The sequence below is a fragment of the Pagrus major genome, chromosome 9, assembly GCF_040436345.1.
Source record: "Pagrus major chromosome 9, Pma_NU_1.0".
In the NCBI taxonomy this organism is placed as follows: Eukaryota; Metazoa; Chordata; class Actinopteri; order Spariformes; family Sparidae; genus Pagrus; species Pagrus major.
In genome coordinates this window covers 18,152,456-18,165,377 of record NC_133223.1, presented here as the reverse complement: position 1 = coordinate 18,165,377, position 12,922 = coordinate 18,152,456, and the positions used below count along the sequence as shown (strand labels likewise).

The window sequence follows — 12,922 nt, the reverse complement described above, 5'->3', positions numbered from 1 at the left end:
CTTCTTTAGTCATTATAAAGCACTTGTTATATTCTCCAACTATTAGGTCATTAACAAAAAGTTTCCCCTCCCTAACTTTGAATAATAAGAACTTTCCAACTCACTAACAGTGAGGACTTGCTCTTAACTAATTCACCTACTAACCTGAGTGGCAGGGGCGTAAATATAGACAGTGCAGACAGGGTGGTTGCACCGAAGGGCCCCCCATTTGCAGCGGGCCCTTCAAATTGGTGGCATTTGCTATATATGCCCAAGAAAAGGCAAATATTTGGTTTATAAAACATCTGAAATAATGAATAATGCCCCTATCCTAATTCTCCAGAACCAAAGATGATGACTTTGAATTGCTTTTTTTTCAAGCAGCCCAACATCCAAAGATCAATTTACTGGAATGAATGACAGGAAAAAGTGGCAAATGCTCACAGCGGAGATGTTGGATTAAATTATTGTATTGTATACATTAAATTGTCAGTATTTTTGTTTGAAAATTGGCATAAATCATCTAATAAGTTGACAATTAACTCTTTGTCAAATGACTAATCAATCTAAAATATGCAATAGCTTCAGATGTATGTCTAAACATTGATATTATAATTTCCAAAGCAGATCAGACATCAGACATGGTAATATCTTAGTATGTCTTAACAACAACAAGAGATTCAAAATATCTCAAATGATTAAAAAAAAGACAGTGAACTTTTGTTTTACCTTGCTAATCAGGACCTATAAGTATATGATGAGCTGTTAAAGGGACAATATGTAGTTTTGGAAATTCAAACTACTAACTTGTTTTTTCTTAGAATATGGAAACGTCATAAAGGAATAGTGCAGATAATCTGGGGTGAGCATGGTCTTGTAAAAGTGCAGCTACAATTGTATTGTTGTTCACCATTGCTCCACTAGAACAACATTTTGGTGTCATCAAAGGGATAAACCTGTCTGAATGAGGGGAAAGGGTGAAATATTCTCATCAAATAACATTTCTGGCACTGAGCTCCTAACACCGGGTTATGCATCCTGGTGCTGTCTTGTGAGGCTAAATATAGACAGAGGGTAGACAGAGGGTAAATTATTGTCTACAGTGATTATATGAATCACAAAATTGAGAATAAAATCTTCTTGGCACTCTATATCATACCAGCGACTGATCTCCTCTGTTGAAATACGTATTTTAAGTTTAAAGTATGGTCCAGCGGAGCCTGCAGAGAGATGAAATCAAGGTGAGCTCCAGACTGACAGGTTGGCTGATGATTGATGAAGAGAATCACAATGCTGAGCAAGTTTATTTCAAATTATTTGATAAGATCCGCTGCTCTCCAGAGATATTCAGCTACATATACATTAATCTACTCCTCCAGCCCATGTTCTTTATAGCACTGATGATGTCCCTTATTATCGCTGTTTGATCACAGAGACCATTTTGTTCTGTCACAACGTCCCTGGCTCTCGTTTCTGCTCTGACGTGATTATACGATCAAATCAAGAGCAGCTTGGATCTGAATAGAAAACAACTTCTAAAATAAAGCTGAGGTTACCACTGATCTTGCTCAGCTCTTTTAAGGGTTATAGATGGTGACAGGAAGTTACAGGCGAAGAGGCTCATTACTCATCTTCAAGGTAATCTAACGTAAGGTGTATTTATTCTAAAAAAAAACAAGGCCTATGTAGCAGAAAAATTAAATTTAAATGTAGAATACCACATTAAAAGTGTCGAGCTATTGATGCATTTCAACATCTTGATGTTTTGGCTGTCATATTTCATGAGCTTATATCGTGTTTTCAATAAAATATTATTTGAAAATGAATGTTACATGTAGTAGTAACATCAATCAGACAGGAGCAAAAAGCATTTTCTACAGACATATTTCGGACTGAAGGTTACGGTTGATCGGAGACACTCAAGTAAAGTAACAGAACCTCAAAATTGCACAGTGGAATTGTACACAACAAAAGTAAACCCCTACATCACTTTCCAGCAAAGAACTTGAATCAGGCTTACAGCACAAAAAAATACTTGACACTTGGCAAGACTCCCTTAAGATTTGATTTGAACGAATTGAGCAAAAACGTTCAGATCTCAAGTTCTGACAATCCCGAAACACAAAGGAAAAATAAAACAGTCCTGTGTATGACTTCCAATTCACCAATAAAGACGAACCTTTTGGGCAGGAACTCTGTGATTTTGTTGGTTTGTTACAGGACGCCCTCCATGTCGTTTTGGGAAATGCAGAGAATCAACCTATTCAGCCATTTTTGGTATGAGGATGTGTTGCCGTGGCTCTTACTGAGGTTTCTTCCATTATTTTCCCTCTACTACAAGTGTGGTCTTAGGACGGAAGGTGTTGTATACTGTATAAATAAAATTGACTCAACCCCCCCCCTCCCAACACACACACACACACACACACAAAGGACCCATGGCGCACTGCTACTGTATGCATGTGTGTATGGTGCACATAGCACATCACACATTGCAGCACATAGCAGATTAACACTACCTGCCATCAGGTTTTCTGTGAGTCAGCTTGTTTTAAGTTGATAAGTTGACATGTACAGTATGTCTGAAGGAATATGCACCTCTTGAGTGCCTATCACCAGAACTAAAAGAAATGAAGGTCCGACACTAGATTGTGACATAAGCCCACATACAGGACTATTCTTAGTTACAGGCGCACTATGCAGCTTTGGAGAAGAAATTCAAACTCAGAATTTTAATATTTCTAATATTAATGGGGCAGTAATACAAACTCAGACATGGTTACTTTTCCATGACTGAATAAACAAGCTGTTCTCAGAGGAAAATAAGGTCCCCAGAACACTGTTGTCCAAAGGTGGCAGGGTCCGCCACATATAAACAAAGTCAAACAGTATGAAACTGTGTTGTCCTTTAAGGTCAGTTTGTTTATTCAGTCATGAAAACAAAGAGAGTTTGTTTATTTAGTTTGTTAAAGCAATGAAGATCTTTCTTTTCTTTTCCCCAAAACTACATCATGCACCTTTAATATTTTACTGTATTTGAGGTACTTCACATGCACATGTGCAAAGGAAATTGCAAGCAGACACGCAGTGAACCTGAGGCATTTTAAGGACAATTTTTAAAGACAATTTGATTTCCAAACAGGGGGGCCACTGTCATCCACCACAGAGGGTTACACCACAGCGGAAGTGCTGAGAACCAGGAACAGCGAGCGAACACCGCACTGTGTGATGATCAGGTGGAGAGTCACCTGCTAGCGTCGACCGAGCACAGCTAGCCCAACCTGACAGACACACTCAGGGAGACATGGGAGGGTCTCAGAGCGTCGACATACCTGGTGGAGGGACTGAAGGGTACCACGTCCTCACGGTACGAGCGGTTCTCATTTGTCGGCAGCGTGTTTACCGTGAAGGTTGTCTGTGAGAGAGGAGAGAGACCTGCTGTTAGCTGCAGAGAGACGGAGGAAGAGCTAGCTAACGTCGTAGCTAACTAAATGTTGATATTTACATTCATTAAGGTGCAGGTATTAGAGAGGGCCCCGGAGATGTGTCGCTAATTATTCAGCCTGATAGCTCAACGTCTCTACCTTTAGCTAGCTGTTATGAATATGAATGCGTGTGCACAGTTTAGTCATACTGTGGTTTAGATGTGCTGAAACTGTCCTTATACCTCTCATTTCATATATTAGTTAATCTGTCAGGTGTTTTAAAGCTACATGAGTTCACATGGCTTGACATGGTTCATTAGTATTCAAGCAGATGCTGCGGTTAACAACATCAGAGGATTTCTCTCTTGTCGGAGCTGTCAGTGAACGCCTCTTTGATAAATCAATAAACCACCTGAATAACCGGTGTGGTTACTCTTTATATGAAAATGGGTGTGTACCTACATTAAAAAAAAAAAAAGGTTACATTTTCCCACTCTGTCATATGATCATTTTTCATTTTTATTTACTCTTGCTGTTAGTTTGCTTTCCTCCCAGATCAATATCCAGATTTTCTCAAGTAATTATTCATGAAATAGTGAAAATGGGCTTGACATCTCCCTAAAGCCAAGGTTGAAATATTCTAGTAGCTTAATTTGACTAATCAACAGTCAAACCAAGAGTAGGTAAATCTACAGAGAAGGGGAATCCTCTAAGGAGACTTTAAGTGTACAAACCCTGATACAGGACACAAGCTGAAAAAAAGCTGGCAGTCTTGCAATAAAATCTATCTTTATATTACAATAGAATAGACTAGTCCAGTGATGAACAGGGTGTATCCCGCCGCTCACCCAGTGTTGTCTGGGTTTGGCTCCAGCCCCCCCATGTCCCTGCAAAGGATATGCGGTCACAGACAATGGATGGATAGAGAATAGAATAACTTTATTGTCCGGCCGGAGCAGGAAAATGGTCCCTGGTCTCACCCCGGAAAATACAAATACAAACATGTCCACATGATTAAAAGCAAAAACAAGACACATCACATCAATAAAACAAAGATCTCCCAACCTATAGTGTTCAGCTTACACTCCCATATTTAATTCTACTGTATCTGTAGAAGATAGGGTCCGATCAGAGGTATTCTGTATTGTCGCCCTGAAGGGAGCAGCTCAAACTCAGTGTAGAGGAGGTTTGTTTTGTGATTTATAAGTGTTGCTTTCACCTCTCAACAATCTGAACCTTAATATATTTCATATATAATTAAATATATACAAGTTACTGTCATAGTAGACAAAGAAAGCCAGTAAATGTTCACACTTATATACTTAAAAATTATTAATGAATGCATGACTCATGATGATTTAATGCATGAGTTAAAACATCTAACGACTGATAAATCAAGTTACTATGACTTATGTGAGTAGTTCACACTTAATAGATAATCAGTTATGTTAATTCACTGTTACTCTGTACATTAATTCATATACATGAAGTTAAGGATTTCACTTACTTAAAAGTTTATTTCTGTAACTGGATGTGTATTTATGTGTAGTATGTAAAAGTTTGCATCTGAGGGCAAGTTTGATTTACAGCGGGGGAAATAAGTATTGAATGCGTCAACATTTTTCTCAGTAAATATATTTCTGATGGGGCTATTGACATGAAATTGTCACCAGATGTCGGTAACAACCCAAGTAATCCACACATACATATATAAGAAATCAAAACATATATGTCCATAAATTAAGTTATGTGTAATAAAGTGAAATGACACAGGGAATAAGTATTGAACACATGATGAAAAGGAGGTGCAAAAAGGCATGGAAAGCAAAGAAACCAGCTGAAATCTGTCAGTATTTAGAAAGCAATCCTGCCCCCATCAGTGCAAATTAATATCAGCTGGTTTAGTCCTAATTGATGGCATATAAAAAGGTTTCTCATTACCAAGGTGTCACACAATGGGCATCTCATGATGGGTAAAAGGAAAGCGCGCTCTCAAGACCTTCGCAACCTTATTGTTGCAAAACGTACTGATGGCAGTGGTTACAGACGTATTTCCAAACTCCTGAATGTTTTAGTGAGCACTGTTGGGGCAATTATCCAGAAGAGGAAAGAACATCATTTCACCATAAACCGGCCACGACCAGGTGCTCCACGCAAGATTTCTGACAGAGGAGTCAAAAGAATAATCAGAAGAGTCAAGGACCACTCGCGGAGAGCTTCAGAAAGAACTGGAATTAGCAGTTACAGTTGTTTTAAAGAAAACAATGCACTCAACCACCATGGCCTCTGTGCACGCTCACCACGCAAGACTGTTGAAGAAAAAGAATGCTGAAGCTCATTTAAAGTGCTGCACAACATTTGGACAAGCCTATGAAATACTGGGAGAATATAGTCTGGTCAGATGAGACCAAAATTGAACTCTTTGGATGTCATAGCACACACCATGTTTGGAGGACAAATGGCACTGCACATCACCCCAAAAACACTATACCAACAGTGAAGTTTGGAGGTGGGAACATCATAGTGTGGAGCTGTTTTTCAGCATATGGTACTGGCAGACTTCATATAATTGAAGGAAGGATGAATGGAGTAATGTACTGAGACATTCTTGATAAGAATCTGCTGCCATCTACCAGGATGCTGAAAATGAAACGAGGGTGGACATTTCAGCAAGACAATGATCCCAAACACACAGCCAAGGAAACTCTCAATTGGTTTCAGAGAAAGGAAAAAAAGCTGCTAGAATGGCTCAGTCAACCACCCGACTTGAATCCAATTGGAAAATCTATGGAAAGAATAGAAGATCAGAGGTCATAGAAGAGGCCCCCGGATGCTTCAAGATTTGAAGACGGTTTGTGTGGAAGAATGAGCCAAAATCACACCTGAGCAATGCATGCGACTAGTTTCTCCATACAGGAGGCGTCTTGAAGCTGTCATTCCCAACAAAGGCTTTTCTACTAAGTATTAAATACATTTCAGTAAGCGTGTTCAATACTTTTTCACTGTGTCAATTACACATAACCTAATTTTATGGATATATATGTTTTGATTTCTTTGTATGTGTGGTTTACTTGGGTTGTTACCGACATCAGGTGACAGTGTCATGTCAATAGCCCCATCAGACATATATTTACTGAGAAAAATGTTGACGCGAAGTGTGAGTTAAAACATAGAGACATAGAAACTTCATCAATTGTTAATGGTGAACAACAGCGATTCTTGATGCCTCATGAAACTCATCATGAGTCATGATTTATTGAGGCATTACTTAAGTATATGATCTGTGGTCTTATTATAAAGTGATTTTACTTTATTGAGGTTCTGGATTCCTGATCAGTTGTCTTTGTGGGGAAAAAAAGTAGGCTTTCAGTTTTTCAGCATCAGTGCAAATGCTTTGTTATTTCAGAGTCTGAAGACAGTGTAGAAAAAAGGTATGCATCTGACTCAGCTGTGCAAAAAGCTCCACTGTTTAACTGCTGTCTAATTTGGAACTGGTTCTCAAACCCCTGAGCGTGAAAGGGTTTTGCTGAGTGGGAGCTGATGGCTGGCTGCAGCAACAGTCTGTCTGTCATCATCTAAAATGGATGAGATGAGAAACCGTTTGTGCAGCATTCTTTTTCATTTAAGTTTTGTGAGTCAAAGAAAAAATCTGCTAAGCCTGCCTGTGGTGCTCATGTTGTAATGTAGGATATTTACCCTTGGTAATGGATGTGCTGCTTGGTTAGGAAGCAGTGGCACATGTTGTGTAGTAGATCAACCTGATCGGTACTGATACCAGTATCAGTTCAAATGTGAATAACCCTAGTTATTCTTATTAAAGGGCCAAGTGTGTGCCAAGAAAATATTCCCATCATTATTAGACCACCAGCAGTCTGATGTCGTACACAAAATTCTGAATCTACCATCTGCATGTTGCAACAGAAACGATACTCATTCATTAACAGGGCGATGTATTTCCAGTCTCCTGGCGTCCATTGTCCTGTGTTTATGATGCTGTATTTTACAGGTGCAAGAGAATTCCCCCGGTCACCGTGCAGGACTGGAGCCATTCTTTGATTTCATCATTTCTGTTTGTGACACCAGACTTGTAAGTTTACTGTAATGGCAAAAATAAAACTTGCTGTAGCTATTGGACCTGCTTTAGTAAGTCTTGTATAGTCTCATGTTGGAAGAGTGTTATGGAAGAAGATTTGAATGTTTTGATCTTTGACAGAACAAGGACAATGACACCCTAAAAGAGCTGCTGAAGATGAACGTGGAGAGGCCCGTCAAGATGCTCTTATACAGCAGCAAGACGCTGGCAGTGAGAGAGACCACCATCACACCCAGCACCATGTGGGGCGGCCCAGGGCTGCTGGGGCTCAGCATTCGCTTCTGCAGCTTTGAAGGAGCCAATGAGAATGTTTGGCACGTCTTGGTGAGTGTGGCAGTTTGACACACAATAATTTTGAATGGTTCTTACATTCACGCTCTTCAGATATATGATTTTTGGATGTTTTGGGGATTATATGGGTTGATAAATACTGTTTACTGAGCATCACAGATTTGGCAGAACATGTTTTATATCTAAATTGTAGGTGTATTGTATGTTAACTCCAAATTGTTCCTGGAAAAATTAAAGCATAGAGAAAAAAAAGTCTTAAAAAGTCTAAAATCCAATAATTTGGGACTTAAATTGTCTAAAGTATGATTTTAAAAGGGCTTGAAAATTGATTGGATTATGAAATTAACACTACTTTTTATAAGGTTTCATTAACTTCAGTCTTGCTTCTAAATGTGTTTTGTGTATTAATCACACTGTAAAAAGAAAAACTACAAAAAGAAGCCAACATGACGACTAATGAAAAATTAAGTAATATGATGTAAGTATAATATAAATTGTTTCTGTTAATGTCACCTTCATTTCATATGGGCAAGTGCAAGTTCAATAGGACCTGGCTCTTACTACTAGACTTTTTTGTCCAGTATGGACGTGAAATAAATTGTCAAAATAGTCTTAAATTGAACTTGCTGAAACCTGCAGAAACCCTGTATAAGTTATTGCTATCACCTAATATGTTTATGCATGTTGTTTGAGTCCAGGAAGTGGAGCCAAACTCCCCTGCAGCCCTGGCTGGTCTGAAGGCCTACGCTGACTACATCATAGGAGCCGACGCCGTCATGAATGAGGTACTTGCTTTGAAGATTAGTAGTAACGCTGACTTAAAGTTGGCCACATGTTAACCTGCTGTGTGTCTTCGACAGATTGAAGATCTGTTCTCCATCATTGAAACGTATGAAGGGAAGGAGCTGAAGCTGTACGTTTACAACACAGATGCAGACAACTGCAGAGAAGTGCTCATCACTCCAAACTGTGACTGGGGTGGAGAGGGCAGGTATGACAGTGAGCAAGGAAATCATCGACCTGAATTTGATTTCTGTTGCCAGTTGAAAGCTGGAGAATTGATGACATTTTTTTTATTACATGTGTAAAGAAGGAAACTAAACATCTTGCCATTTGGATCCCTTTAGAGGTTATGGTTGTCATTTCACATCCTCTGTAATGCTCCTGTGAAATGTTTGGACATTGTCCCCTCACAGTATTCTCTCTCTTCAGTTTAGGATGTGGTATCGGCTATGGCTACCTGCACAGAATACCTACACTTCCATTCTCAGAGGGCAAGAAGATCAGCTTCCCTGCACACACTCCCAGTGAACCAGCTCCTCCACCTAAAGATGGCTTTACCGAGGTAACTCAGCATGTTAAACAAAAAAATAATCACATCCAGACGAAAACATTATTTTGGGCTCCAGGTGTTGTGAACGTTTATTGAGATGAGGTCATTTTGGTTATCAGGTCCATCTCTCTGCTGTCATTCCAACCATTCCAGTTGCTGTGTCTTCTTCTGCATCGACTGGGTTAGAGCAGCCTCTCGCCGGCTTGTCAGTCAGCTCTGACCCGACTGCTGTCATTAGCGATCTACAGACAGGTACATTATCATCTCGAATTGTTCAAAACATCCTGTTTAAATTGCCGTGAGGTTGACCAGGTTATAAAATTTGCAGATAAAGTCAAATGTATGAGGAAAACTCTAAACCATTTATCATCAAGATGGTGCTTGAAGGGCTTGAGGTTTGAGATATCAGCCAGGGATGTCTGCCTTCTCTTCTCTGTTTTAGGAGTTCCTACTGTCCCACTGACAGTCCCCTCGTCACACAGCGTCCCCATGTCTGTCAGTCCTGCTGCTACACTACCAGGTGAGTAGGCATTGGGAGGTTATAGCTTCCTAAATCTGGTGCCAAAACCAGCTACTCTCTGAAAGCCAAACTTGCGTGACACTAGTCTGCTAACCTGTCGTTTTGATATACAATATTTATTGCACAGGTTCAACACCCTTACCTGGAGGTCTTGCGGGGGTCTTGTCACCTGGAGTTGGATTACAACATGCAGGTATTGTTTTATTCTCTGGAGTGTGCTTGAGTTATTTGTAAATAATCTTAAAGGGTAAGTCTGGTCATAATGTATATTTTTCTTATTGTGCACAAATCACATTAAAAAGACCAAAGCCAATGATGATTTAATTGTACTAGCAAGTACTGCATGTGTAGCCAAAGCCAGATATAACTCATTTGAGTTCCATAGAGCAACACTGATGTCCAAAAGCTATTGGAAACATGAATGAGCCACACTGTTGCAATCTGTGACATTTTCTCCTCATAGAGATGTACATGGTACTATAGATTATTTTGATTTACCCCCATTTACAGCATCTTGCTGCCATAAATACTCAATCTAAAATCTGCAGTTTATATAGTTATAGTTCAACAAATGCATTATTTACTTGTTTGTCTAACACAAAAAAAAATAGGTCTGCAACTAGTATTTACTTGGTCGATTAATCGATTAGTTTGGTCTATAAAATGTTAAATGTGATCAGCATCTTCAAATGTCTTTTGTCGATAACCCAAAGATATTCAGTTTACTCACAGAAGAGTAAATAGACCAGAAAATATTTGCATTTAAGAAGCTGGCATCAGAGAATTTGGGATGACAATTGAGAAAAACACATCATCTCCAGCTCTATTCCATCCTCACAAGGTTTGTAGAAACAAATCTATCAATGCTTTTTCAACTGAGACATTGGATTCTCAGATGTGATTCAACTAGGAGCTAATTAAACCTTTTACATTTGCATTAGGGCTGCATTGATTAATTGGTTTGTGTTATTTTTTTAAGAAGGAAAATGTCAAAATTCCAGCTTAAGTGTGAATATTTACGGTTTTCTTTTACTCCTAATCGGAAATTTTCACCATTTTTATAGTCTAAACAACTAATCGATAAATCCAGAAAATAATCGACAGATTAATCAACAATGACAATAATTGTTAGTTTTGGCCCAGATTTGCAGTGTTTAACATTACACACATCCTCTCCAGGAAAAGTCATGCGACTTACAGATATTGATGTGATTTATGGTTTAAAACTTGGTAGTTTGCCACGACATTAGAACAAAGAACAATTAGCAAAAAGAAATGATGAAATGGGTCACTCTACTGTAGGTAAGGACACCTATACAGTATTGGACACAGTTTTGTTTGTGTTGTGCTCTGCAGGTCTCCCACCTCTCACCCTTCCAGGTGTGGTCCCCGGTGTAACTCTGCCGCCACCTGACTTTGTTCTTCCTCCAATCGCTGCTAGTGCAGCTCCTGCTGTTACACAGGATACCAAGTTTCCCTCTCCTACCCAAAACAACAGTACACTGAATAAAAGCCCCGTCCTATCATCAGTGACCACCTGTGAATCAATAAATATCCCAATGACTGCAGACTCATCTTAGCAGAGAGCACTTTTAAAAGGTTGTCAACTTGCTCTTAGGTCTTTACTCAATCCAGCCAGTCTGTTAGCTGCAGACAGACTGCTTCTACATACCGTTAGCATTCTAAGTACGTATCTTGATGATACATTTTGTTCTCATATGCAGCAAGTTTTCCAGTGAATGTGTGTCCAGCAACAGCAGTCCTTCATCTTGAAAGCAGCTCGTTGATGGCAGAAAATGGAAAATTACAAGAATAATTCAAACCTCTCAGAATACTTCAAATAAACTGTCGCAGAAATAATTGACAACTCAATCATAGTAATAGATGTGATGACATGAATTATGGGGACTCAAAAACAAGTGAGAAATAACATGGCTCAGAAAAAATGTAAATATGTGGGAAACCGGTTTCTTTCAAGTGTGCAAGTCAGTATTTTCTTTCTTGGTCAAACTACTACTGAACCCCTGACGGGTCACGGTAGGAATTTTTCACGGAACTCCTTTTGTGTTCCCTCATCATAAGGTCTGCGTTCCCCCTGATCCACAGGAACCGTCTTTTAGTCCAGCTCCCTCACAATACACTCTTAGTTCAGGGAAACATTCTGCAGATAATGCAGATACGAGATGTGAATTTGAACTTCAAGGCTCATTGCTCCTTTCAAAAAGGCCAAGCTCCACCAACTATATGTGAACACAGCTGCTGTGGACGTGGTTACTGCTCAGACTGTGGCTGCTCTAATGGTTGGATCTATGATGCTGTGGATGTGGCCACTGTGACTGCTCCTATTAACACAGTCAAAGCATGGGATTTTAACTCAGTGCTTCTGTCACAGATGACAAATATGTTTAGAGCTGCAACAATTATTTGATTACTCAAATAGCTGTCTACTACAAAAAATAATTGCTGACTATTTTGACAATCGATTTATCAGTTTGAGTAATTTTAAAATTTGAGTAAGTCACAAATTCTCAGATTCTAGCTTCTGAAATGAATATTTTCTGTTTTTTTTTACTCCTGTAGAGCCAGTAAACTGAATATCTTTGGTTTATGGACAAAACAAGACATTAGGAACATCTTCTTGGGCCTTGGGGAAACGCTGATCGAAATTCTTCACCATTTTCTGACATTTTATAGACCACAAAACTAATCATGAAAATGATTGAGTTGCAGCCTTAAATGTGTCACCCACCCAACCACAGGAGGGGTTCAGAGATACAGTTCAACTGCAATGCTCAGCCAGTACTAGCATGTCAATTTACTAAACACACAACCCTTGCATGTAGATGGTGTTACAACCATTGTACATTTGTGTTACTCCCATAATCCACAGGCAAGCAATGGCTATAGCGAAAATCTCAGCCACAGTCTCGATCACCCTCAGCCGCTAGCACTCCTAGTTATCTACTAGCTGCAATGATACAGACTTGAACCTTAGCTAGCACCATGATGTGGTCTCAACCAGAGCAGCTTTATCATAATACAGCTCAGCCTTTTAAAATGGATCAGAGGGAGTTCAAAACTCATGAGGCAACATAAAAGGATTTCACAAATTTAAAATAAAAAGATTGAGGCAGTAACTTAAACTACTTAAACTCACTTTCCTTTAAGCAGGTTTGCCTTCTGCAGTGCAGTCGTCATTAAAAACGGTTTTGGTTTTGTATAATAATCTGTAAAGTGAGATATTGTTACCTTGATTAAACTGATGTATTTTCATTATCTCA

The 12,922-nt window shown here is 39.2% G+C and overlaps 1 protein-coding gene across 1 annotated transcript; it reads left to right on the top strand.

Annotated features, from left to right (window-relative positions):
• The first annotated feature begins 3,177 nt into the window (after positions 1 to 3,177).
• On the top strand, positions 3,178 to 12,917 carry gorasp2 (golgi reassembly stacking protein 2). The gene is made up of 10 exons (XM_073474317.1): positions 3,178 to 3,346; positions 7,411 to 7,491; positions 7,618 to 7,821; positions 8,487 to 8,573; positions 8,649 to 8,779; positions 9,001 to 9,133; positions 9,241 to 9,373; positions 9,564 to 9,641; positions 9,769 to 9,834; positions 10,998 to 12,917. The coding sequence occupies exons 1-10, from the start codon at positions 3,284 to 3,286 to the stop codon at positions 11,219 to 11,221; spliced, it is 1,200 nt and encodes a 399-aa protein (XP_073330418.1). The 5' UTR covers positions 3,178 to 3,283; the 3' UTR covers positions 11,222 to 12,917.
• Positions 12,918 to 12,922: the final 5 nt, after the last annotated feature.

Bases quoted from the DNA above. Each gene is read 5' to 3' on its own strand.
- gorasp2 (XM_073474317.1), top strand. From the start codon at position 3,284: ATGGGAGGGTCTCAGAGCGTCGACATACCTGGTGGAGGGACTGAAGGG. The intron at 9,374-9,563 runs GTACATTATCAT...TCTCTGTTTTAG, and splicing joins CATTAGCGATCTACAGACAG to GAGTTCCTACTGTCCCACTG. The intron at 9,835-10,997 runs GTATTGTTTTAT...TGTGCTCTGCAG, and splicing joins AGTTGGATTACAACATGCAG to GTCTCCCACCTCTCACCCTT.